Source organism: Electrona antarctica (assembly GCF_951216825.1).
Source record: "Electrona antarctica genome assembly, chromosome: 3".
In the NCBI taxonomy this organism is placed as follows: domain Eukaryota; kingdom Metazoa; phylum Chordata; class Actinopteri; order Myctophiformes; family Myctophidae; genus Electrona; species Electrona antarctica.
The window spans coordinates 5,402,946-5,430,944 of record NC_136808.1 but is presented as its reverse complement, the minus strand read 5'-3'; the positions used below and the strand labels follow the sequence as shown (position 1 = coordinate 5,430,944).

At 41.0% G+C, this 27,999-nt stretch overlaps 2 protein-coding genes across 4 annotated transcripts; both read right to left on the bottom strand.

Moving 5' to 3' along the window:
* Positions 1-674: 674 nt before the first annotated feature.
* On the bottom strand, positions 675-19,968 carry LOC306919495 (kinetochore protein NDC80 homolog). 3 transcript variants are annotated; one of them, XM_079496183.1, is made up of 18 exons: positions 19,812-19,968; positions 18,304-18,399; positions 17,821-17,895; positions 17,560-17,707; positions 16,791-16,960; positions 16,373-16,475; positions 16,026-16,172; positions 15,734-15,811; positions 15,500-15,593; positions 15,279-15,379; positions 14,760-14,904; positions 14,139-14,344; positions 13,675-13,830; positions 13,418-13,507; positions 2,849-2,941; positions 2,524-2,654; positions 2,079-2,181; positions 675-1,025 (listed from the first exon to the last, which is right to left on the bottom strand). In XM_079496183.1, the coding sequence occupies exons 1-18, from the start codon at positions 19,817-19,819 to the stop codon at positions 885-887; spliced, it is 2,085 nt and encodes a 694-aa protein (XP_079352309.1). In that variant the 5' UTR covers positions 19,820-19,968; the 3' UTR covers positions 675-884. The 3 variants fall into 3 exon arrangements, with proteins under 3 accessions (XP_079352309.1, XP_079352310.1, XP_079352311.1); XM_079496184.1 differs by having other exon boundaries at positions 16,791-16,861; XM_079496185.1 differs by lacking the exon at positions 16,026-16,172.
* LOC306920552 (uncharacterized protein) lies at positions 6,134-7,671 on the bottom strand (the record flags this gene model as incomplete). The annotated part of the gene is made up of 2 exons (XM_079497365.1): positions 7,542-7,671; positions 6,134-7,229 (listed from the first exon to the last, which is right to left on the bottom strand). The coding sequence occupies exons 1-2, from the start codon at positions 7,649-7,651 to the stop codon at positions 6,134-6,136; spliced, it is 1,206 nt and encodes a 401-aa protein (XP_079353491.1). The 5' UTR covers positions 7,652-7,671.
* Positions 19,969-27,999: the final 8,031 nt, after the last annotated feature.

Below are 27,999 nucleotides of genomic sequence, written 5' to 3'. Positions count from 1 at the left end.
ATTTTTTACACAGAAACATGTGTGTCTTTACAATACCTGTAATGTAATAATACTAATAATGTAATGTAATAATTTAATTAACGGCACTTTTATTCTGAAAGCAACCGGATGTCTTAAATTTGCTAGCTCTCAAACAGGAAGTTCTAGATTTGCCAAAAGAACGGAGCCGACATTTAAACAGTGTTCCATAACTATAGCCTTCTGAATGCCTGTGGGTAATAAGATTGCTTGCAACATTAAGATTTTAGATACAACAGTGCTATCTAGTGGTCACATCGAAAACTTACTCAGGTTTATAAAAAAAAAAAAAAAAGTGAAGTGCTCTTATCAGAGCCATAGAGTAAGATAGAGTTACGACATTGAGGGAGCAGAAAACAGCCCGGTCACATGGATCATGTACTTGCGCGAGCCCATAGACTCCATTGCATTCCATAAACTTCCGGTGTCCCTATTCACCAACAAAAGTTTATGTAGAAGAGGCTAAGAGCCACCATTGGACTGGTCCCATGAAGTGAACAAGAGTTGTCGTAACTCAGTCTTAATCGATGGTTCTGGCTCTTATCATACATCATCTGAATTTGCTACCTACACAAAAAGTTTCCTGGTTGTAATGGGTTAAGAAATCCATAGTATAAAGTGACAGACAAAAGAAAAAGGCATCCAAGGCGCTCTGATCACATTAAAAATCCTTTATTGCTGGGGATTCTCACAAATACAGTTCTTCAAATGGATCTGTGCAGTTCTATGACAATGTACAAATCGAACAATTTTAACAAATGTAACATCTTTGGGACCTCGATCTACTGTGAAAGTCTGCGTTTCCCTTATCTCATTTCAATTTACTTTTCTCCCATGAACTGGCAAGAAGCCTCAGCTTTGTCCCATCAAGCATACAAAGCATCAGCCTTTTCCTTGAAGAAGTCAACCATATCCTTGATCTGCTGAAACTGTTGGTGTTGGTGTTCCGCTGTCAATGCCGACATGCCATGCATTTGTCTTTTTTGATTTTTGTCTTTTGTGCATTTCTGTTGATTGGAAGGGGTACAAGATAAGTTATAAAACCATGATTAAATACTCAATTTTGCAATGTCCAAATTTAACTTCCTACATGTAAACCATTTGATAATCATTTCAGCAATGCTTGTAATTCTTAAAAAAATAAATATATATATATATATTCTCACTGACCATGTTCAAGTATAAATTAAGGCTTAAGTGGTTGAGGTAGATGTTAATTAAATAATATTTGTTGTCCAAGTAACAAGTCTGAACGGAAAAGAAAGATTGTTTCATACTGAAAAAAAGCCAGTCACTGGGGATGTCTTTGGTGTGACCAGATCTACACCATCTAGTCCAGTGGTAATGGAGTGGGGGTCTGGGGTCCCCAAATTATTTGATAAAGCATCACAATCAGCTTTTTCTGATTTCACAATTGCCGTTTTTGACTTCATTTTTAAACATGATACTTATGGGGGCCCCTGGCACAACATTTTCAGATGGGGTGCATAATGCATATTAATTTGGGGGATGGGGGTCCTAAACATGAAAATGTTTGAAAACTGAACTGGTCTAGATTTACTGTATACCATCTAGTCCAGTGCTACTCAACCGTTGGGCTTAATATATCTGCAGACCGTCATGGCCATACCAATACAATTATTTTATTTTATAGTTTTGAACAAGATTGTAGGTATTTTATCGTTTGATCCAAGATAAAGTGATATGGCCTGATGTCAGCCGAGTATTACTTAATTCACCTGTGATAATCTGTTCTCTACGTGAATGAAGCCCGATTTTGTAACGTCATCATTAATCACAATGTTTTTGTTCAGTGAGGTTTGGCCTTAGAAATGTGGCTTTTTACTGTGCAGTCCTTAATGTTTAGACTAGTCGTGTAGTCTGTTGCAAAATACAATTTTAAACGACTCAAAAATACTGAAATCTTTAGCTTGCGGCCCTTGGACTTTTGCAATTTTGCAGAGTACCCCCTGAGCCATCTAAAGTCGAGCAGCCCTGATCTAGTCTGACGGGTCAGATAGTGTCAAGTCATTAAGTTAGCTATAGTTCACATGTTGTACCTCCAAAAGGGCCACGTGTTCGGCAGCAGTGGATAAGATAGTGGATAGGTTGTTACGCACTGTTCGTCTCTCTTCAGTGGTCTCAATCTGCACCAGGTGGTACCTAGGATACAGATTAAGTCAATGTCTAAAATCAGAGTTGGGTACGAGTGATCAAATAAACACACCCAAATCAACTACCTTTGAAATATAATATACTGCAATTACAAACATCTCCTCCACAACAATCATCTCTTCAGTTAACCCATTTAGAGGTTTATTAAAAAACAGAAATCCTGTTGCTAATCTATACACACACACACACACACACACACACACACACACACACACCGCAACATCTACAATGACACAGAAGCTTTCCCCGTTTTAGAGGTACAGGCTTTCCCAATCTTAAAGGGTTAAATGCAATAGGTTTCGACAGTAAATACAGTGAGAAAACACCAACTGTTGCTTTGTGGCTTTCAGTTTCTGGACAACTTCATCATTGCCACTTGTAAACATTTTCTGCAGGAGTTTCTCATGGTCTTCAATAGACTCCTTCTCTGCTGTCAATTTCTGCTCCTCACATTCCATCTCCTACACACACACACACACAGAAGATTGATATTAAATCAAAGTGAGACGCAAAGAAACTTTATCCAGATGGCGATGCATCAGAACAAACAGCACGGTTTTGACTCCCTTGTTCCCACAGAGGACCCACTCACACACAAAGCTACGAGACCATTTAGGCCCGGGCCTTCACAACATTATACACTCACACATTTTACCTGCATGTCATGTTCCAACTGTAGATCGAGTTTGCAGTTGTTCTCTCTCAGTAGCTTCAACTCTTTCATCTTGTGTAGGATTTGGCCTTCCATCTGAGACAACCACATTTAACATGATTAATATCTGGCTGGTACATTACAACCACATTTAAACTTAACAGATTGAAACAAGTTTTGATTTAACACAATTTAAACCATTTTGGACTGAGGCCGATTCTAAAAACACCTTCTAAATCCTGACCTAAGTTCTGAAAAAAAAAAAAGACTTCTATAGCATCAACTTTTAAATACTGTACAGAACCCCAAAAGGGGTTCCCATGGCTTAAAGCCAAAATAAATCCCAAGACTTTACATTTTCAGACCATGTCCCAATATATGTTTTGTAAAATGTTGGCCTACCCCTGTACTAGACGGGGATAAAAGTCTGTAAGAGAAAAATAAATCAAATTAATAACATACATTTTTGGGTTGGTAAAATTATGTTTCCCCAAAGTTTACTGAATGTGTGTGCCAATCCATGCTTCATGGATGGAAGTAGCTTTTGAAGTTCTGTTGCATTATATTGCTAGTCTGGCCAATCAATTCAAATATTCATATCTTGAACTTACTGTAGGGCTTGAATTCACATGGTGAATAGCAGTGTGTAAAGTTAAAAAACCCAGAGGAAGACAATTATAGGCATGTAGCCTTCAGTAGTCCATTATGCACCTTGCATAAGATTGCAAGAGAGAATAAAAGTCAACTAGGCTACAAGAGAAACAACCCATTGGTTTGGCAACCAACATTGGATACAGGATAGGTGGGCAGTGGGCACAATATGACATCTGGGCACCTTAACATCTGGCCATTTTATCACAAATGAAAGAAAAGATTTGAAAAATGGTCATTAAATTAATGTAAATGTGAACGTGCCTGGTACACAGTGTTGTTTTTGTCGGCTATTTTTCAATTTAGTCTCAGTCTTAGTCCAGTTTCAATCACCGTTGTTAGTTTTTATATTATTTAGTCGAACTCATCCTTTTTTTATTTAGTCTAGTTTTAGTCGACTAAAAGTCGAGCATTTTAGTCTTTATCTTAGTCCATGAAACCGTGATTTTATTAGTCTAGTTTTAGTCAACAAAAACTCTTGGCATTTTAGTCTAGTTTTAGTCTGACAATTTAGTCTAGTTTTAGTCTAGTTTTAGTCTGACAATTTAGTCTAGTTTTAGTCTAGTTTTAGTCTAGTTTTAGTTTTAGTCTAGTTTTAGTCTAGTTTTAGTCTGACAAATTATTTTAGCCGTTTACTTTTTTGTCAGCAGATCGAATCTAAAAATATTTCACATAGCATTTTCTCATCTTTTGATAAAAATGACAATTTTAAGGAATACATCCAGAAAGGGAACATGAATTGACATGAATTTGCACATTTATTTTTCTAATCATCAATTCAGTTCAGACACATTGATGCTTGCATTAAAATAAATAAAATACATCCGAGATGAAAATATAACAGAAAATAAAGTGCCTGTTCTGTGTGCTGCCTAATAGACTTAACCACTTAAACCCCAGCATCCATATTCTGAGGGGTAAATGTAAGCTAAAATGCTGGTATTGTAGGCTATTTATGTGAGACCAACTAAGTACAGAGCCACCATGTTTACTAGAGTTTAAGTGGTTAATGAAATAAGCTAGTTCACATAGAATCCTAAAAGAAAATGCATCTGAGGTCAGTGTTAAGAAAATAAAAAACTCCCATGGATATAACAAAATACTGTAAGAACATCAGCCTTTTGGCAACTTTCTTTCTTCTTCGAAAGATGAAAACGGCACTTACGGCAGGACCTATGTTCAATTCTTACAAGCCAAACATTTAAATGAATTAGTATCTAACTTATTGGAGCCAGAGCTCTACTTCAGAGCTCAACACTCACTCACAAAGGTGCATATAGCAAACTAGTTCACATGGCATATGCCTATAGTATTAAAGATGAAACAAGGCAGAGCTTGCTAGAACTAAACCAATGGAAACAAGTATTTTTTAAACTTGCAAATAAACTGAACCAGGGTGGAATTTGAATCACATGTGTACATGTTAACACTTAAGCTGCAAAAAATGAACACAATCTCAGTCAAATACTGTACGAACTGCAGCATGTTTTCAAAGGTCTGCACTCTGCAGGTAAGACCCCTTTTTCCCCTGTGCAGATAAACGGCTGGACCTTTGTTCAATTAGTCAGCCAGAGCTCTACTTCATCAGAGCTCAACACTCACCCACTGTCTCACTCACCATCATGTTGGTAAAATCAAAATAAATCCCTTGCATAGATATAACAAAAGTGCTGTCTCTAGCAAACTAGTTCACAGGGCAGGTGAAACAAGGCAGAGCTTGCTAAGAAAATGATCTATTGTTTTGTAAATGAAAACAAATTTGCAAATAAACCTAACAAATGATTTTCTTTTTGTCCAGAATGATGAAAACAGCAGGACCTATGTTCAATAATACAAGTCAAACATTCAAATTAATTAAAGTGCCTAAATTATTGGAGCCAGAGCTCTACTTTAGAGCTCAACACTCACAAAAAAGTGCATATAGCAAACTAGTTCACATGGCATGTAGTTATTGAAGATGAAACAAGGCAGAGCTTGCTAGAACTAAGACAATGGATGGGAAAAGTGTATTTTTTTTATCTTTCAAATGAAAACTGAACCAGGGTGGATTTTGAATCACATTTGTACATGTTTTAAACACTTAAGCTGCAAAAATGTAACACAATCTCAGTCAAATACTGTACGAACTGCAGACCCCTGCAGACCCCTTTTTCCCCCCTGTGCAGATGAAAACGGTTGGACCTACAGTAAGTTCAATTAGTCGAGTCAAACATTCAAATAAATTCAAGTATCTAACTTGAGTTGGAGCCAGTCAGCCAGAGCTCTACTTCATCAGAGCTCAACACTCACCCACTGTTTGTCTGTCTCATTCTCTGTCCGTCTGTCAGTCAGTGTCGGCCTGTCTCATTCTGTCTGTCGGTCTGTCTCATTCTCTGTCTGTCGGTCTGTCTCATTCTCTCCGTCTGTCTCATTCTCTGTCTGTCTGTCTCTCCACTCGAAGTTGCTCTGACATGTAGAAGTTCACATTTGTACACAGTACTGCTCTACCTTTTAAACAGTTAACTGCAGCATACAAAATACAGTTGAATCAATCAGTCTAAAGTCTAAACAATACCTCAAATCAATGTTTTGTATTGTTAAAGGAACCTGAAGGTAAAGCAATAGTCTGTGGTAGCCATCAGTCCCATGACAGTATATTTAGACCTTGTTTAGCTTGAGAAAGGCACTTCTTTCCAATGTGGTTCTTGCCCTGTTGCGGCGGCCAGTTGAGAGTTCACCGGTTACACTGAAGACGCGCTCTGCAAAGGCTTGTGACGCTGGTATTGCCAGAAGATCCAAGGCGAAAGGTTTCAGACGCACAAACAAAGTGTCACTCTGAGAAACCCAAAACTCTATCCCAGATACGCCAGCAGCTTGGGACAGGGCATCTTTGTATTTCTGAATCTCCTGCCTGATAGTGGCCTGGGGGGGCCTGGGCCTTGCTGGATGACTAGGATTAAAACATCGAAATCTAGGCCGCTTTGGCAAAGTGGCTGTCTCTTCAGTCTCACTCTGCCCGCTTGCCTCTTCCCGTGTCTCTTCAGTATCCTCCTCCTGCTCCTCTTCACGGATTACTGGTGGCACACTGCGAGTGATGTAATCCTCAGCTTTTCTCAAAAGTTCCTGGATTGCCTCCTCCTCATTTTCAATGAGGACGTCTACTGCTAAACTTGGGTCGACCAAACATGCAGCTGCAGCAAGTGGATTGAACCTGTCATCTGTGACATTAAGGAAAAGGCCAAAGCGTAGCTCAATATTTTCCCTCATCTTCTGTGCCAGTGCAGCTGCATTCTTGTAGCTCTGGGCATGAACCCTGGAGAACTCAGACAGGTGACCAATTAAGTCCAGCAATGCAGGCACAACAAGACATAGGGAGTTGGTGTCACTTTGGAGTAGCTTTGTGTGTTCAGCAAATGGAAGGAGCAAGGCCTTGAGGGTAGCCAGCTTCTGCCACTCACTGGGTTGCAGGCTGTCCCAGGTCATGCTCTCAGCTACCGATGCAAGATGGTCCTTCAGCTGAAGAGCGCGAGACATCATCAAATAGGTACTGGACCATCTGGTTGGGCAGTCTTTGGTGAGGGTGAGTCCACACCTTGCCAGTAACCGCTCTATGGCAACGGATGATTTGCGGAACAGTTTCACCAGGTGCCTGAGTTTGTCCAGCACTCTCTTGATTGTGGGTTCCTTCTGGATCATGTTGACGACTAGCTGAAGGGTATGGACCACACAGGGGGTCCTCTCCCAGGTTCCGTACCTAAAGAAAGTGGAACACAGAACACAGAGACTTTTCATAACCATTGCATTAGCACATACTTATCAGCACACAAAACATAAAAAATGCTCATTGCAGATTACATTTTAGAATACATTTACATTTTACATTTATTTACATTTTAAACACATCATCCATCCATCTAATGCTGCCGCAGTATTTTACAAGAACCAGCTCTTACATAATATAGGCTTGGAGTTTTGCGTTTACATTTTATATCAAGCTCTAAATAATAAACTGAAATAAGTTATAGTGACTGAGAACTAATCGCAGCAAACATGCACACAGACTGACCTTTCATCAAGGACTTCTGCCTCTTCTCCCTCTTCTTCGTCCTCGTCAGAGCTGGTGTCACTGTCCCCCCTGTCCTCTTCATTATCGTTGTGACGGAAAGCAGCAACCATGTTGCTTCCATTATCTGTGATGATGGTGATGATTTTTTCTTTTGGGATCCCCCATTCTTCTGTTGACTCCTCCACAAGAGTGGCGATAGCCTGAGCCGTGTGTGGGTGAACCATTTGCTTTAGGTTCAGGAGTATGTGTTCTGCCTTATTGTCTTCTGAATTAAAATAACAAGCACTGATGGCAAGAAAGGATGCTGTGAGACCCTTTTTAGTCCAAATATCTAAGCCAATACTAATTTTGCGTACCTTGGACAGTCGTTGTTTGAATTTGTCCTTTTCGTCCAGGTAGATTTTGTCCACTGTGTTTGTAATTTTATTTCTTTTTGGCACAGTGACTCTTTTATCCATCCTCTCAATCATTTTGCCAAAATCCTCATCTTCCACTAGGCGTGACGGGAGGCCTGTACGGGCTATCCACAGTGCTACACCTTCCTCTTTGAACTTTTGGTCTAGAGAGTCAGTTTTGTATTTGGTGTGGGCCAGTAAAGACCCTTGTATAGCTGGCCTGCTGTTGCCCTTTCCGGGTGGTAGGTTGGTGGTTGTAGCCGGTGGATCTGGAATCTGGGACAGGAGTAAATACAATCAGTCAGTCAGGTCAGATACACACATTGCACAGGATAAAATAGGAAACTATAGGATATAGGCTAAGTAAAGCATTTATTAGTATTTTACTTAATTAAAACAGTATCTGTAAAAACAAAATGCCAATGTCATTCCAATCCAAAATCATACTAAAAAGATAGCATATGTAAACTATCCTACTTTAAGCAGAAATATAATTGCAGAGTCTGACTCTGCAGACACTTTTAGTTGTGTTTTTGCAGGCAACATGTTGTTTGCATCCATGTATAGGCTATAGCTTCCCATGTGTTTTGTGCACACTGACTGGGTTGTTTGCAAGTTACTATAATAGTTTGCTTGCTGTAGTGCTATTAGCTCATACTTCTATATGCTTTAAATAGGCTAAACTTGCAATCAAACTGAAACCATAGTTGCCCCACCAGTATAATGTATCTACTTCAATTCATTCAAGTTCACAGCACACGCATTTCTCTAAAGTTCTCAACAAGTGGCTACGGTCGCTACATGCTAAGAAGCTAACGTAAGTTAGGGTAGAAGAGTTGCGACATTGAGGGGGCAGAAAACAGCCCAGTCACGTGGTTCATGTACTCACGCGAGCCCATAGACTCCAATGCATTCCGTAAACTTCCGGTTGTCCCTATTTGAACAAAATGGACTGAAGCCCCTTCAGTTTGCGTAACTCTGTCTTACTTATGGTTTTGAGTTAGGGTAGGTTTTATTGTAGACTAGTAACATTAAGCCGACAGTACTCTCAACAACAAAACGTTGATTTAATGTTACACTTGTAAACAACCAGCAGCATACTTTTTGTTAACTTACCTTGAGTTCTTTGTGGTAAATGCTGATGTGTCTCTTCAGGTTTGTTGTGTTTTTTCCTTTTATCTTGTGGCCACATTGCTCTCCTTCGGTTAAAATCAAGCATTCTGTTTTATTCTCCACATCGATGTAGCGAAAATGTTTCCATATATCTTCTCTTCTCTTTCTCCCGGTCCCCGTGCAAAGCATTTTACTATTTTATTTTAAAAGTATCGACAATAAAGCATGAGGAATCCTCCTCCTCCTCCTTGGTGTAGTGTGCGGTGCCCGCTGCAAAATCAAAAGGAGGCGTGTCGTGACAAGGGTGTGTTCGAATAGAGGCACACTGACCACAATGCTAATACAAAGTGATAGGCGACTGTGCTCCCGGACAGTCCCGGCGGTATTTCCGAACGCAAAACGTGCGCTTCATAGCAAAGAGACAGGAGGAAGTGATCAAGACGATCATAAATAATATATTTCGTATCGTCTTTGTTCGTGAACAAAAATGACCATAGATTTTAGCAGAGTCTTTATTTTGTGAACTACATTTTCGTCTAGTCTTTATTAGTCAACGAAATTGCATAATAATTTAGTCCCAGTTATTGTTTATACACGTGTTTTTTGTCTAGTCTAGTCTAGTTTTCGTCTGGTGAAAAACACTGCTGGTACATTGTCAGAGTTAATTTGATCCTTCAACTTATTGCTCGCTCGTTATTAATTAAGCGGCGGAGAAAATTATTATGAGGATCACTTTGTTGCCCCCCTGAGCCCCTCATATCACTTCACTAGCATAGCAAGCCTGCTGTGTTGTGACTGCTTCGGTCATGTCATTCACACCACGGCAATCTACTGTACACATACATACCCCCTTAATATTTTTTTGCGGAACTACACCAATCTCATTAATGCACCCTACAAACCCTCCCGAGCGCTCAGATCAGCCGACGCAGGGAAGCTGGAAGTAGCCTCCCTAAAAACACCGGGACAACGTTCCACACGCCCCAAACTCTTCTCCCTTCTGGCTCCAAAACTATGGAATGCACTTCCCATTGCAATCAGAACTGCAGCTTCGCTCCCAATCTTCCACCAGTCGGAAAACGCACCTCTTCAGACTCCATCTTAGCCCACAGTACTTTGCCGTAGTACTTGACCTAGCCTAGAACTCCTACAGGTGTATGAAAAGGCTCAACTATCTTAGATAGCATTTTTATGCAGACTTAGAGAGCAGTTTATGTAGACTTATAGCATTTTATGTAAACATAGCACCGTAGTTTATCTGCAGTTTCACTATATACATTTTCCACTGTTATGCCCTTAGCTTATGCATGATAACGTATGCATTACCATGCTTTTTGTCTCCACCAGGCCGAAGGCATGGGGAGAGAGTATGTTTTGCACTCAGTCCGTGTGTGTGTGTGTGCGTCCGTCCTTCCGTCCGTCTGTTACCCGCTAATCTCCGGCACCGTTGGCCCGATCCATGCCAAACTTTGCACACACACACTCCCTGGATGCCAACGATGAACCTCTGCCCCAAATATTCCTCAACGGCCTGTTATAGCACCACCATGAGGCCGATTTAGGCAAAACACATTTCTGTACATTACTCGTACACATTTTATCCATACATCACACAATTCGGTATACACTATCTCCATAGTCATGTGATCAACACGGATCTGCACCATTTCCCATCTTCCTTCCTGATTGGCTAAGATTCGCTTCCAAAGCTCACATGATTGGTCCGTTTCGAACAAATTGCCACAAATCACAAACACAGTGTGCAATTTCCGTGAAATTATACACGCACATTTCCACTAGGCTGAGGACGACATGACACATTTGTTTTCTCCAAACCAGCCTCATGGTGGCGCTATAACAGGGCAATTCCGGTTTTTACCTATAACTGCATTGATCTGTGTACAACTTTGTATGCGCACTCCCTAGAGGCCATGGAAAAACATTTTCCCTGCATCCCTCCACATCTGCCGGTTATAGTGCTACCATGAGGCCGATTTCTGCAAAACACATTGTTTATATTAGTCGCACAGATTTCAGCCAAATCTCATGCAAATCGGTATACATGATCTCTGTAATCATGTGATCAAGACGAGTCAGTTTGATTTCTCAGATTCTACACTGATTGGCTAAGATTGCCTTCCAAAGTTTTCAGGAGTGGCCAATTTTGTACAAAATGCTAGCCTGGTATCCAGCCTGCTTCGCTACGTTCGGCGGATTTGTTTTTCTCTCTTCGCTTATCAGTCTGGAAAGCCTCCGATCTCCAAGGGAGGCGGGACATGCCAAAAGCTTCGAAACCTAACGTGGCTTCTGATTGGTCTGTGGTGCGGGGCGGGACAAAGCACCAGTGAGACGTCATAGCAAAGCGCAGCTACACAGTGTGAAAAGCATGGAGGGTGGCGCTGGCTGATGACGTAGGTTGCCTAACGCTACTCTCATTCGTTGGAACAACATCCAATCAGCAACTACGTTGACTACGTAACATATGTAGTTCTAGTGTAGTTCTGCAAAACCTCCCAATGGGAGGCTTTCCAGACTGATAAGCGAAGAGAGAAAAAAAAATCCGCCGAACGTAGCGAAGCAGGCTGGATACCAGGCTAACAAAATGCTGCACATCCAGAATTCTATCCTCAGAGATGCTATGAGTGATCTGGCTCTGCATTTCCTCAACAAAATGAAGAAAATTGTGGCAAAAAACAAACAAACATGTTTATATCACTCCTAAACATCTTGCCAAACATCACACACACACTCCTATCCTCCTGGTGGAGACCTGTGCCCAGAAGGGCACTTTTTCTAGTTTATTCTCTGTTCTTGCTTAAGGAGAATTCCATGCTAGAAGGCTTTCTTACCTTTCTTTGTAGTCGTTACATCCCCACCAAACAGGTCCAGGTGTTTTTTTGTGCAAAAACCCCTTATTGGCCATTTCCCCTACCATAAGCATTGGATGGGGCTATGGGGTGTTGTGCTAATTCTCTTATTTCCATCGAAATTAGTAGTAAAGTGTGCCGCTTGGGATATTATTTACATTATGAAGAGAGGATATATACAAAAATATCCTTTGAGCGATGGAAATAAGCGAATTAACACAACACCCCATAGCCCCATTCAATTCAATGCAATTCATTTAGGGCTTATGGTATGGAAAATGGCCAATAAGGAGCTTTTGCACACAAAAAAAAAACACCTGGACCTCTTTGGTGGGGACGTAACAACTACAAAGAAAGGTAAGAAAGCCTTTTAGTATGGAATTCTCCTTTAATGTAAGTCTCTCTGGATTAAGAGTGTCTGCTAAATGCCTAAATTGTAATGGTCCTATGAAATCCTCAGGACGGAAATCCGTCTCCAGGGTTTGAGCACTTTAAGCCCTGGGTTCCCATCCAGAAGGGTAGAGTTACAAAAAGCTAATTGTTTCATTAGGTTTTTATATTATATTGCATTTGTAAATTAAATTATATGCATCTCGTTTACAAATCATGTTTTTATTATGGTCGAGACTCGAGGCCATGTATAAGCAATTTGGGCTTCTTGCCTCCTCCTGGCACGTAGTTTTTAATTGTGCTAAATCAAAAGTAGCTAAGGTGTTGCACAGCAAAAAAGGCTGCTCTACAAGCTTGCAACACCATCGTATGTATAAAACTGGGCATAAGTGGTTAAAACACATGCATAGACTCAGACTGTGCCTGTAGTACGGCAGCAAACAGGTTTCTTTTGATTAAAGTGGGAAATTTGGTATATAGGTTTTTTTTTAATTGGCCTAAAATATTGCCTATATACACACACACCATACCATTCAAAGTCAAAGTCATACGATTTGTCACACACGTTACCGCAGTGAAATTTGTTCTCCGCATTTGACCCATCTCTTGGAGCAGTGAGCCGCAGCCAAGGAGCGGTGAGCTGCAGCGTGCGCCGCGCTGACCATCACATTTGTGATGACGGCTATGGCCGTTTTTAGCCCAAGGAGTATTTTGTGCAAAACTAATGCTTGGAATGGGTTCAGAATCATGGGGGAAACTAGTTTTAACACTCGCATGCTACTTAAAGCAAAATGAAATGTTGCCATTTTCGCCTTATAGGATGTTAAGTATGGTCACATATAAACCCCTATAAAAGAAAATGCTCAATACCAACAGCTGGTCGGCAAGTGGATTCATGAATGTACGTATGTATAGACAATATTTTAGGCCAATTAAAATAAAAACTATATATCAAATTTCCCACTCCACACCCCCAGCTGCCAGACTACTAGTTCAAATAGTATTACTTCATCTCTTCCTCACTCCTGGTGGTTTAATGTTTACTACGTAATAACTTCATTACCTCCTCATTAGTCCCCTAGTATACGGTAATAACTTTGCACTAGATTACCTCCTCATTAGTCGCCTGTAGACTGAGCTTCTTGTTGGCCATTTGCTCAATCTCTCTCTCCACGTCAGCGATCATTTTCTTCAGTGGCAACTAAACATATGACAGAATGACTAGATAAATATGTAGCATACAATAAATCTAAACATGCATCATACAAACTACACATCTTGGCTTACTACAATTATGCAAACTCTGAATGCCATATAGGTGGCTTTTACCAGACAATCAATATGGATTCAGATCCATAAGTTACATACCTGGATCTGTGCTTTGTACTTGACCTTGATAGCACCAGGTTGATCCATGGATGCGGTCTGTATCTCAAAATCATGTCCACAGGCATTCTCTGCAGATGCTGGGAGCAACTTTAGCCTACGGGCCATCTTATGGTACTCTGCCACTCTCAAGAGAACCTGTGATGGGGGAAGCAATTTTGACTTTAAACAATACCATTAACCAGTCTTTTCACAGTCAGTTTGCACTCTTCAGACACAGGCACATACAGATCTCCATGTGGGACACAGACAGACAGTTAAAATGGACCACATGTGCGTTCCATCGAATTTGCGATTGTTAATTGTTCAGTTTAATTGAATAATTTCTTAACGGCAATGAAACAACTATTAATATACATTTCTGTGCAGCACCACAACGGCATTGAGTTTTGTATCTAAATGAGCACTGAGGATTTCACTGTGTGTACTCTTGCGTGTATACGCACCCGTTCCTTGATCTTGGCCAGACCCATCTCTTCCTGCCACGCGTGTTGCTCTGCCACCTCTTGAGCCTTGACGAGGATGGAGCTCCCCTTCTGGAGCTCCATCTTCTCCCGGTTGAGCCTCTCCACATCAGCTGGAGTGTAATTCTGATTATCCAGGAGTTGCTGCAGTCTGGCCCCCTCTTGGGTCAGAGAATCAAGATGGTGGCCTGTGAAGGTAGAGTGGGAAGGATAGCTAAGACACACTGAAACAGTCCAACTTACGGTTTCAGTAGGTGGGGACGGGACTAATTATTTTAACTACAGTTCCTTTGCTTGCAGACTAGGGTACACATCCAGTTGAACCCATCCAGTTGTACACATCCAAATGAACCCTAGTGTCAGTATATTCTTGCCATCATGGGTGAACATTTGGCAGAAATGGATTATCTACCATCCCAACACAATGCAATTTTGAGCTTTTAGATGGTGGACTGAAATACAGACACCTGGGGTACCCTGATCAAAACATTTGTGGGGTTTAAGTGGTCAATACATGCAAGGCTGCATACCATTAAACGAAACCAAAAGGTTTCTGTGTGGAATGTCAAGCAACAGGCTAGGTAAAAATGGAAGCAAATTTACCAACAGCCTGCAGCTCTTCAGCCAGTCTGGAGTCCTCCCTTTCCAGACTAGTTCTGAAGGTCTTAAGCTCACTAAGGTAGGCGTCTATTTTCTGGAGTTCTGTCTGGAGCTCATCCTTCTCGAGTCTCATCTTCATGAGCGGATCCTGGTGGTGAGAGTTCTGATTAATCTCTGGAAAATGTTCTGCACAAAAAGTTAGGAGTCACTGTTTGCCCCAAAAGCATGTGCTGAGGATCAATAAGGTATCCGTCAGTGGCATCATCACGTGTGTATAAATATAAACATGAATTAAGCAAAAAAAAAGTAGTCTCAAGTCTATGCTCAATCGAGCAACCATCCTGAAAACATGCAAAGGTGCAAAATTTCACATTTAAAAAGCCTATATTTTAATGGCTTCAGCTCAGCAAAAACCTTCCTGAAAACATTCAATTTCTATGAATGTGTCCTTAGCATATTTAAATACAATTTCTAACGGCACTGGTGGAGCACTGTAAAGGTGCGTGAATTCAAAATACCAACCAAATGTTTCTCTTTCTCCAGCTGATCCACCTGTTCAGTCAGTAATGTGAATTTGTCCTCCATTGACATCAGCTGGGCCTCATCCACACTGTATGCCTTTTCTAATGACACAAGCAGACAAAACTGCAATCAATGCTTTTTCTTAGAACTGACCTGTAGAACAAACTGTCAAGTTCACTAAAATAATAATTAAAGATGTGCAACATCCCCCAAATACCTACCAAGTTCTGACAGGAATAGACAATCCTCCTTTTCTAATGAGTCGCTTCCCTGCATTAACTTGGTGTACGTGTCAGCCACCATGTCTACACACAGCTATGAAAGACATTCAGAGAACAAAAATGAGTGATCTTGTCATCAGACCGTCATTTAGAAATAAAACACATCCATCCAACAGATATTTAAAGCTATAAAAATATGTTTGATTACTTTTATTGTATTACATTAATGGGTACCTTGCTACACTCCACAAATTCTCCAGTTTCTTCAGAAAGACCCTTGAGCAGGTCCTCACTCTCAAGACCACGGGAGATCTGACAGAAATAGAACATTTTAAATATTATCGAGATCTGACATAGACAGCACATTTTAAATGTTATTCATGCCAGTACATATTCTTGGTTGTGTGACGGTGTTGCACTGAGAATAAAAGCAGCTCTTCTGCAATCGAGTCGAGATCTGACAATCATTCAAAAATCCACTATGTAGTTGGGAGTTTAGTGTGTAATGTAATCCAATACATCTTACAAATACTGCAGGCAATCCTTTTCTTTGTGACGTGGAGGGTAAAATGGCCTCAGAACGTACATGTCTGTGAATGCCATGCGATTCAGCATAGCACGCTGCCATTGTTATGCGGCATATTTTGCTTTGCAGTCGCCATTGTGCAACCATCTGCAGATCGGAAGGGACACAGCTCACTCCTTAGCTACAATACTGGAAAAACTATTTTCTAGTTGAGAAACACCCACGATTAATTAGTTAGCCGATAAATTACTACATTGCTGGCAACCAGTTTAATAAGCGATTTGATTATGATTATTATTGCACTCCTAGCGACACCAGTGCACAATGAAGTATATAGCAAGCCTTACTTTGACCGTGTCAATGAGCCAGATGAGAGCTGCCAGCAGCTGAGGCCATGTGTGTGGAGCTCCAACAGAATACATGGCGCTCTTAGACAGAGGAAAGGTATACCTTAAACCACAAAGAGACAAAGATGGTCAGCAGAACGGTATACATTAAACCACAGAGAAAGATGGTCAGAGCAGAGTTCAAGCAAATCTGGCAAGCCGCCCATTACATTTTGAGTTACAGAATATTGTATGAAACCAGAAATCTTTGCCAAAGGCCTTGAATCAGTAGGGTTCAATCGTATTAGTAAAAAGGAAATCTAAAAACTCCCTTTAATACTGGTATATAGGCAAACAATGTTTTGCCTTTACCTCACGGCAATTAAAAGAATGTTACTGTTTATACATGTGTAGAAGTACGATGGTATTATTCAATTACCCGAGGTCTCTCAGCAAACGAGGTACCTCCTCCTCCACTTTGGATTTAGGCAGCACAAAGGTTGGGTCCAGCTGTTGAAAAAGGAACTCAAACACTTTGAGAAATTCCTTGGTAGAGGGAGACTGGAACGTTTTGGTGGACACCTCTCCATACGAGTTTTCTGAGAGGAACTAGAAATTAAAAGACAATCAAGATACACAGAACCAAAGAAATCCTAAGGCTGAAAAGGCTTGAATGTACAGATCCAAGACATGGTCTTAGGCCCTAGGAAGTAAAGTCACTTCCAGAAGAGGCTAGGCCAAGTCTCTCAGCTAACACAAGAGACACTTCCTTGACGCGAAGACCGTACGGGCGACGCCATGTTGCTCCATGGAAGGAAAGAAACATGCGCAGTTGAGACCAGGAAGTTGTACAGTACATGCACAAGTTTGGGCATGTACAACGGTCTTCGCGTCTCATCCTCTTTAGACAGTCCTTGCTTGACCCCAGGAAGAATAGAGGCAGTGACTAGTGGGGGGGGGGGGGGGGATCTAAAATAAACAATAAACTTCCTCTTGAATGAGCAAAAGGTTAGTTTCTCCCCCCCCCCCCCAGGTAAAAGCCGATATGAATGTTCTGTTTAAAGTGGTGGAAAGACAGGGAAAGGCTAATACTGAACACCCAATCAAGTATGACCACTATCAGAATACAGAGTTTAAAACTCTGTACACAAACCGTTAACAAAAACATCCTCCCTCCACCAACGGAGGTAATGAAGGGTTCATAGTACCTCACACAGCTTCCTGACACACTGCTGCATGTAGGACTTGTCGTGCAGAGGTCTGGGGTCCTTCATTTTGTCGGCTGTTCCCAATGCTCCAAACATGCTATTGCGTCCTCCGATGCTGCTTTTACGGTTTAGACCTACTCCACTAGCCCTGTAGCGATCAAGTTCATATTAACACATTCTAATGGGTAAGTAGGTGCAAATCCAAAATGTTATCATTGAATATTAAGTCTATTATAATTTTCTCTTTTGTGAGTTACATACCGAGCGCCAAAGAAGGTCGAGGTCCTAGACTGGGGTTTTCCGAGGTTGAGCTTTCCATAAGAGGGTTGTGCACTACTGTAAATACATTAAACCCCAAATGATGAATTGAAAACATACTTGTGAGCAGGGGCTAAAAAACAATACCTAAATGGGAGCAATGTAAATTATGTTGACACGATCCATTTCAAACACTTCTAAAGACATCAAAATTAAAACACTTATAATGCAAATGTCCACACAGTTTTAACTGGGCACATAAATTCAAGTTGATATGTAGCAGCATCCTAGTAACTTTCCAGCTTAACATCCATGATTATGGCAAATACAAAAGCTTTTAACTTCACTGATGACGTAGGCACCACCATTGTTAAGGTTCCTTCGGGTATGGGACATTATGAACAAAAAGACAAATAGAAATAATGTTAAGCTGTGAATCATTTTCTTACTACTAGAAACTTTGAGGACCCCCAGGGCCAAACCCACCTCTGTGGTGTGGCATACATGCTCTGCCTGCTTGGATCAGCCACCCTCAAAGGCTTCTCTGACATTCTGCTGCTAGAGACCGCAGTTTTCTTCTTTCTGGAAGAAGTGATTCTAGCATCGTTAAGACTGATGTCTGTCACAATTATTACATAATCTCCTAATCGCAATTATTTGAGATAAACAATTATTTTTGCATTATCAGCAACAGTTTCCATGTTGAACATTTTTCAAAATTAGAAATGGTTGATCCGTTTTTCCTTATCTTGTACATTACATATGAAGATCGATTTGTCTTACAACAATAGAAATGGAATACCGATTTATAAAATGGTAAATGGTGCATTTATATAGCACCTTTATCCAAGGCGTTTTACAGAGATGTGCATTACATTCACCCATTCATACACCGATGGCAGCGGAAACCATGCAAGGCACCAACTAGCACATCGGGAGCAATTAGGGGTTCAGTGTCTTGCTCAAGGACACTTCGACAGTAACTCTGGGGGAGCCCGGGTTCGAACTGACAACCTTACGGTTACCATCCAGGCACTCTACACCCCTGAGCCACCACCGCCCATCATCATAACAATCATGAACACTCAAATATGGGACCCTTACTCTCCTGGGACTGTATGACCCATAACATAATGAATGTTAATAGTTTAAAAGTTAAAAAAAAGGAATGGTTGATCTACAAGCTTACGTCACAAATTATGTCTTGTAATGTGATGTCTGATGCACTACTAGCGGACTAGCACAACTTGAACTTCCTTCCAACTCAACTGGACATTGATACTGGACTTGGAGTTCGAGGAAATATTAGTTAATGTGCCATTTCTACGGCAGCCATAATAGTGACTAAACAAAACACATATTACCAGAAGTTACCAAAAACACTCATTGGGCCAAAAACAACCATAGCCACTTGCCCAAATGTGCTGACATCACATTTGTGATGACGGCTATGGCCGTTTTAGCCCAAGTCACATATTATGCCAATTGTGGAAATTGCTCAAATGAAAGTTAGCATCTGGCAGTTTCTACATGCTGGGGACCCATACTCAACATTACTAACATAAAACCTTGGTGTACTCAACATGCCTGGTTTCACATTCTGGCACGTGGACTGTTAGCTTAGCCCTGATTCCCTGAAACATGACAGTCATAATGAAGAATGAGCGTCACGTCACGTGTGAACCATGGTGGCTACGGTGTTTGGTCCGACGATTCATTGATCCGATACCCCTAACCCCTAACCTAACCATAACCGCAAGCACGGGAGCAGGCGCTAGTCCGAGGTGCGGACGCATGTCGAACCAATGCTCCGTCGGACCATAGTATGCCTCCCGGTGGCGGTTACATGACTGGCTAATGTTAGCTTAACATTTCAAGCAGACATAATGAAGAATTGAGGAGTCTGAGGACAGAACTTGGCTGAGAAAAGTAACACGGTCTGAAAATGCTATGATAGCAACGCAGTTCATTTATCATTGGCTTATGTTACTTACCGGTCCATTATTTCTTGTAAGTGAATGAAGGTTTATTTATTTTTAACCGCGTGACTAAACAAACTTGCCAGCTCAAGCCCACTGATGTGTTGCTGCCTGAGTGAGGGAGTGCTGCTGCTGCTGCGTTTTAAATACACCGCCCTGTTGGATTGAAGGGCGGTGCATTTGACCGTGATTGGCAGTGGTGGTCTGGTGGAAAGTACCAGAGCCTTAGGGCGCGTTCGGAAATACCACACCGGAGCGCACTCGCCTATTAGTTTACATTGCACAGTGGGCTCAGTGCGCTATTTCCGAACGCGCCCATAGATACATACATATGGCTCTGAAAAGTACTAAGTACATTTACTGAAGTAGCCTACTGTACTGATTTCCTTCTACTCCCTGACTCCTTCAAAACCGCTCTCAAAGGACACCTACGGACGGACGGCTGCAATTCGAAACTGGCCTCCGTAAAATCTGAATCCCCCCCACCGCCTTTTCCCCTCACTGTATATGTTTCTTTTCCCTTTTTACCTCCCTTATGATGAATTCCTGTTCTGTTCTTTGTTTCGTCTCTAAATGTTTTGATGAATTGAACAAGGTGGACCCTCTTGTAAACAAGTGTAATGCTTAATTGGGTCGTCCACTCACAGTTAACAGTCTTTGTATTGAGTTTGTGTTTGAAATGTACTGTAATTCTGCAAACTGTTAATACATATTTCAATCAATCAATCAATCAATCACTCCACTACATCTCAGAGGAAAATATTGTACTTTTACTCGACTACAGTTACTATAGTTAGGCCTATATTGTAGATTTTGATTATTATTATTACAAAACATACATTAACCACTTCAAATAGCCGATCTACAAGCTCACAATGCATCGCGATTCTGAGCTTGTAGATCAGCTATTTTCTAGATTTACAAACGAGATTTTTTTGAAAACTTGAAGTGTACATGGGACATTCTGCAATACATAATTCTGCAACTTCTGGCACATTTTGACCACTATAAAATGTTCAGATCATTTTACAACAATTTTCTTTTGCACTTCAATTCAATTAGTTTTTAGTTATTATCAACTGAAGTCTGAACTCATTTATATAAACTCATCACTTTTGTCTGATAGTATTGGTTTTCTTCATGTTTTCCAGACAAGGTTAGAGTACGCCCTCTGGAGCAGGAAGATGGCATTGCAGCAGCATCTTCCCTCCCTTTGTGAGTGGTATGTGAACTGGGAGAGGGTCCATGAAATTGCTTGGGTTGACCAGGTCTCAGGGTTATTCATCTGGGATTTTTCAGGTGGCCAAGGAACAGGTGCTCAAAGGTCTTCATATTGTGTGGAAAAAACATGGGACAACCCTTTTTTGGAGCCGGTTTCCACAGACAGAGGGAGCAGGGGCATGATTTGCAATTACATGGTCCAAAGTTGTGATGGGGATTTTCAGGGAGGTGTTCACCAATCTATTGAAAAATATATTCAGTTAATTTTAATTTCCCATGACCTAGGGGAAAAAAGGGGAAAACAAAAGGAATCCCGCACACTGTCTTCACTAATTACACTACAGCATTTTATTGAGTAACGTTTCAGTCTTTCAGTCGACCTTCATCGGGCCTGATGAAGGTCTGGCTGAACGACCAAATTGTTGCTCAATAAAATGCTGTAAGTGTAGACAGTGTGCAGGATTCAATTTTTTCTACTCCTCCAGTCAATTATCCGACGCACCTGTCCTCCGTAGGTGTGCAACTGTGCATAAGGACTTTTTTCTTCTAAATTTGCCATGTCCTGGAATTTCTATAACCAGGGATTCTCTTCTTCCCATTCCATACACCATCATGTTGTTCTGCTGGGGTTTGGATTCCACCTTCTGCTGTAGGCTAAAGATTGGGTAAGTGTATTTTTGGACAGAATCAAAAAATGTGTTTTACAAAAGTCGGCCTCCTGGTGGCGCTATAAAAGGCAGATGCGGAAAATGCAGGTCAAAGGTTTGTCCTTGGCCAATGGCCTCTAGGGAGTGTGCATGCAACGTTTCACGCAGATCGGTGCAGTTTTAGGTAAAAGGTGAAAAGCTGCCTCATGGTGGCGCTATAACAGGCCGTTCTGGAAAATGCGGGGCAGAGGTTAATCGTTGGCATGCAGGGAGTGTGTGTGCAAAGTTTGGCATCGACCGGGTTAACGGTGCCGGAGATTAGCTGGTAACGGACGGACGGAAGGACGGACGGACGGACGGACGGACACACACACACACACGGACGGAGTGCAAAACATACTCTCTCCCCATGCCTTCGGCCTGGTGGAGACAATAAATAAACACATACAAGCAAAGAATGAAAGAAAGAATGAAAGAAAGAAAGAAAGAAAGAAAGAGTGTGTAGTCTGGGTTGTATGTGTGTGGGTCAAGCACCTTTTGGGGATTTACAGTCTGTAACCTAAAGTATGTATTTGTGCATATTTGTACACTGCTGTAGCCTAAATACAGAGGAGGGGCCCACATATACCGGTATGCATTGATTCAACATTTCATTTTTAGTAAATTGTCGATTGATGCATGGTCTCTCTGTCCAGTTCCCAACTAAAGGGCCCCTGATGAGAGTCAATTAAGGCCACTGGGAGGGCTTAATAATAATAATAATAATAATAATAATAATACCTGGGATTTATATAGCATTTTTTTTACCCAAAGTAAAAGAGAGCTTAACTTTATTTGTCCTTGATCAGGGCAGTTTTGAAGGCAGGGAGGGGGTGAGCATCTCTGATGCATTTGGGGAGTGCATTCCAGAGGGAGGGGGCAGCCACAGAGAAGGCCCTGTCACCCCAGGTTCAGCGCATGGTCTTGGGGACCCCGAGTAGGCCGGCATCACTGCATGGACCTGAGGGAACGGGATGGGATAAGTGGCTGGTATGAGGTCAGAGGTAGGGGGAGACATGTTGTGTAGTGCAGTGTGAAGTGTGGTGAGGAGCATTTTGAGAAGTGAATTATTTGTGCTACTGTGCCAGTTTTGGACAGATTTGGTCTTTAGATCAAATCCACTTTTGTTTCCAGTCCAATACAGGACTCCAATAAACCTCTTCAAACTTCTGCTGATTCATACACAGTATTACACACTAGTACAGCCAGGCTGACAGGCCAATTTCACCATCTGTCTTTTCCCCAGTCAGCCTATATGCAACATGTATATGTTTGGGCATGTGGCCAAGCATAAAATACCTTTACTATGGTGATTTATAAAAAATAATTTATGAGTCATTCCACGGAACCTGTACGATATGTGTGGTCCCTCTGACCTTTTCAGGTGTATTTCATCGATTGAGTCACCAAAATATATTTTTAAAAGTTTTTTATCATCAATTTAAATGTTCCCTTTAATAGTGTTAAAATCACGCATTTTATCTTCATATCAGAACTTATTTTGCTTTCTATTAGACACCCCCCATTTTGTAAACTTGGGACATAAACAAGATATGACTATTAACAATGTACAAAAATCCATAAATTGTGCCATCACATATAAATCTATCTGTGCTTTATTGCTGGTCATGTTTATTTTTTTAAATAAATACATGATTAATCATTAAAATAGCATTATATAGTAGAGCTCTGTCCTCCAGTCGCATGCCGTTACACAAGTCATTCTCCCCTCCATAACAATAATGAACTGGCCCTTTAGTGACATAAGCACAAGGAATTATGGCATTCTACAAGTACGAAATAATAATAATAATAACTAGAACTGCACTCTGTCGAGTGCCTACTTGCTTGTTGCCCACAAGTAGGCCTACTAGTGCGCAAGCAGAGCGCGCAAGTACTGTCGACCGCTACAAACTGTCAAATCTCAGCTTCTCTTTGAAAGAAGGATTGAAATATTGAATTATTAGGTTTAGCTATTTGCTACGTACCTACTTTTTGCACGTAAAAAAGTAGTATTATGAAGTATATCGTAATAAAGATGTGGATTAAAGGACCCAATGCCTTCGATGGTGACGTATATCTCGATCAGTGTCGGGTGGATTAAAGGAAATGCCTCTATGTATATGTATATGTAATTTGTAAGTTGATTAGCGGTATACTGTGGTTACTTTTGATGCGTATGCACCGTCCCAGCATATGACATCAGGGTATAACTGGTATAGCTAGCTCAGTAGTCAGTAGTCATTACGTAATTTGCTAATTCTCAATGATGACGTAATAAAGATGTGGATTAAAGGACCCAATGCCAGAATGTAATTGGTTTTTGATGGTGACGTAATGACGATATGTTTTAGTGTCGGGAAGATTAGAGGTAATGTTCCTATGTATATGTATATGTAATGTGTAAGTTGATTAGCGGTATACTGTGGTTACTCTTGATGCATATGCACTGTCCCAGCAAATGACGTCAGGGTATAACTGGTATAGCTAGCTCAGTAGTCAGTAGTCATTACGTCATTTGCTGGGACGGTGCATACGCATCGTCGGGCGAAACTAGTACTTGCGCGCTCTGCTTGCGCAAGTAATAACTTGAATTTATATAGCGCCTTTCAAGAAACCCATGGATGCTTTACAATACAGAAAAAAAATCACACCCGTGTGAACTGAGTGGTGTAAGGTATTATATAGACTGATCAGCTGTGGTCTGACGTAATGTCTGACGTAATGAAATCACACGGAAGAGGATTAAGGAAGTCCTCAAGCTGGCCGGTCTGAATGATACCAACCATGCTCATTTTTGAGTGGTGTAAACCACTCCTACAACTGGCTTTTTTGTGCAGAAAAAATGAGCATGGTTGCTATGTTCACCCTGTTCACCCGGGTGAGATTTCATTACGTCAGACATTTGTGCAGAAAAAATGAGCATGGTTGCTATGTTCACCCTGTTCACCCGGGTGTGATTTCATTACGTCAGACATGATTTCATTACGTCAGACAGGCTATATTACACCACTCAGTTCACACGGGTGTGATTTTTTTGGTACGAACAAACACGTGGACACGTAAACTAACAAAGCCAGTTGTTGGAGTGGTTTACACCACTCAAAAATAAACAAGAAACTAATTGCCAAAAGCCTGAGTGAACAAATGTCTCTTCAGTGCCGACTTGAAACATGCTACAGAAAGAGACAATTTCACCCCTTATTTTTTAATAGTCATTTATACTCTGATATGTGCTCATAAAAGCATTTAGACATTTTTGAAATGTCTATGGGAAAATGCATTGGGAATCATTTCCTGGGCCTGGCGTCGTCATGAAAGGGGGCGGGACTGCGACGCTCTATAGGCCACCTTGAGTAAAACCCGTTATTATTTTCAACCCCATTGTTGTATTATTCTATATTCTATACCAGTAAGAATCCTTTTATTGCTCTATGGGCGGAGCCCGCAGAGGCAAATTCAAATTGGTTTACCTACCGTTGGGTTCCCAGATCGGCTTCCGACTGACATATAATATAAGAACAGAACAGAACTTGATGAGTCAGCATATAATATCATATAATATAAGAACGGAACAGAACTTGATGAGTCAGCATTCTTAAATAACGGAGTGATGCAATTGTTTGTTTGTTGACGGCTTTAACAACAGATTATCAGAATACATCACATCCTTGTCAAAATGCTTTCAAAACAAAGTGAAAGTATTCATGAAAATATTAAATATAAGATGGAATTGCCAAAACATGGATTCGCAAAATAACCGGAGTAATCTCTTTGCATACATTCATTTCAGTTGATTTACGATGAACAATCAAAATGAATGAAATTATATTGAGCTTGATGATGTCAGAGGGGTTAACTTACAAATGCCTAAATGCCTTAATTATCGTGATGTTGATGAGAATACGGTAATAGTACAGATTCATCATTTGCACGTTTCTAATCATTATTAAGAACGAATGACAGGGAACTCATGAAAATATCCACAACCTATATATGTGACTAGAGAAAAATCACATTTCAAAATAATCACCTTAATAAGAATACAGGATGAGAAAATAAAATCCTACGATGACAAACATTGTCCAATAATCTTCATATTTTTAAACCCTATAAATCGTTATCATTATCTGAACCAGTCAGAGAACAAGTGCAAATAAAAAGGATAAAAAGAGGAATAGACCAGAAACAATGTTTACCTTTCTTTACCAGGTGTTCATCCAGTTTCATAATTAAATGTAAAGGTGAGCCCAACCTTTTTTCACTCACTCAAAATGTCTTAGAAACAAATGATTTTCCAAGAAACTACTGTAGTTTCCACTGTCAAGTTTGTACACAAAAAATATATTAGATTGAGATCTGCTTTAAATTTAGGTTGAGATTAAAATTAAGGGGTAAAGATCAGTGAAACATTTCTTCCTATGCTACAGTTCTTAAGACAATGTACTCAAGTTGTGCAGTTAAGTCAATTAACAGCCTACGTAAGACTACAGGACAAACAGTCACAGATATAAACACAATGAACACTAGTATTGATAAAAATACACAAAATCATCTGAGTTTTAATAAAGACTTTTGTATCCGAAGGTCAAATAAAAGAACATTTCTTTTTTGTGTTGTCTTAAAGTACAGTATTTACAATATACGTGTATAGTCTGCCGTTGTGTCACAACTTCCTGCTAATATTCAAAGTGTCTGAAATCACTGACTACTCTCTACTCCCTACACAGGGAGTCCTATGGGTGTAAGCACACTTGGGATTCCACGCGCGGCCAAAAGCCGCTCGTTGCAGGCGTCTCTTCCGGGTTTTTAGACAGCCGGTGGATGGAAATGAAGCTCGAGCCCACGTCGGCCAGATTCCCGGAAGCGCTTGCCCCCCTTCTGCCGCGTGGGCGGGCGGGAGCTTCATTTCCATCCACCAGCTGTCTAAAAAACCCGGAAGAGACGCCTGCCGCTCGCGGTTTTTGGCATCTCGGTGACGCTAAAGTGTGTCTGTGCTGTTATGTATGACACTATATCGAGCTCATCGTCAGAAAACCACTCGGAGGGTCATCGTAAATGACCTCCTTGCTGTCGCACAGTTAGAACGTGCCAGATCAACATTTCTTTCACAGCATAATGCATGATGTATGTAGGTTTTGTGATAGTGCCCGTCGGCTGTGCCATACTTTTCAGGATGCGTTGTGGGATAGAAATGAGTCCACTATGCGTATAACAATGATCACTAACAAATACAGTATACAGTGAGTAGGGACTCAGGGAGTGATTTCAGACAGTCCATATCTCGACATGATATAACAGATGCATATTGCGCCATTGCATATTGTGGCAGTGGGTGTGGGGTTTTTTTTGGCGGCAAAGGTTTTGGTTCAGCATAAACACCTGTAGTCAATTGAACCGATTGTCTGTCAATCAGCCCTATACTATACATTGGTTGGTCTTGTATCCGTCTCATGAACTCACGTTGAACTGGCTTCTACTTTTCATGCTACTATTACTATTCCTGAGAACTGCAGCCAAGTAAGAGGTTAACCAATGGGAAACCATCACTGGCCAACTTCCATTGGTTTCCTATGTCTGTGTGTGAGGTGCAGGTTGCCCACCCCTTTAGGAGACTATAGCGGCACAAAACACCATTCATTCAACAAATGGGGCGGGGAGGTGAGGCAACCACGCCCACTTAGGAGACCATTTTGTGTACCATTTCGAACTAGTGGCGTTGGTGTGGGATTGGCTTATCTTGGTATATTAAGGATCTTTGATTTGATGTCACACGCACACACACAGAATCAGAAATATAAGCAAAAATAATAATAATAATAAAAAGAAAAATCCTGCATTACGAGTACCCGGTGGAAGGAAGTACCATGATATGGTTTTCTTTCTTTTCTGTTTGTTTTGGTTGGTTGGTGGGGCGGTATTATTCCACAATGTAGTCGCTGGGCCACTCCCCCACTGTTCTTGACCAGTCAGTGAGTAGGAGTCACAGCAGCAGTGTTGTTTTTGGCGGCACATTTTGATTTTAGTTTTAGTCGTAGTCTCTTGAATAGTTATCATTTAGTTTTAGTCACATTTTAGTCATCCGGAATGTCTTAGTGTTAGTCTAGTTTTAGGCGACTAAATATCATAAGATTTTAGTCGACTAAATCTACAGGTGATTTAGTCGACTAAAATGTATTTTGGTGGGCCTTGATGCCGTCGTAATGACTGTTTTTACTCTTGCTGAAAATAGCCGATCTACAAGCTCACAACGCGTCGCAGCGCGACGCGTTGTGAGCTTGTAGATCTGCTATTTT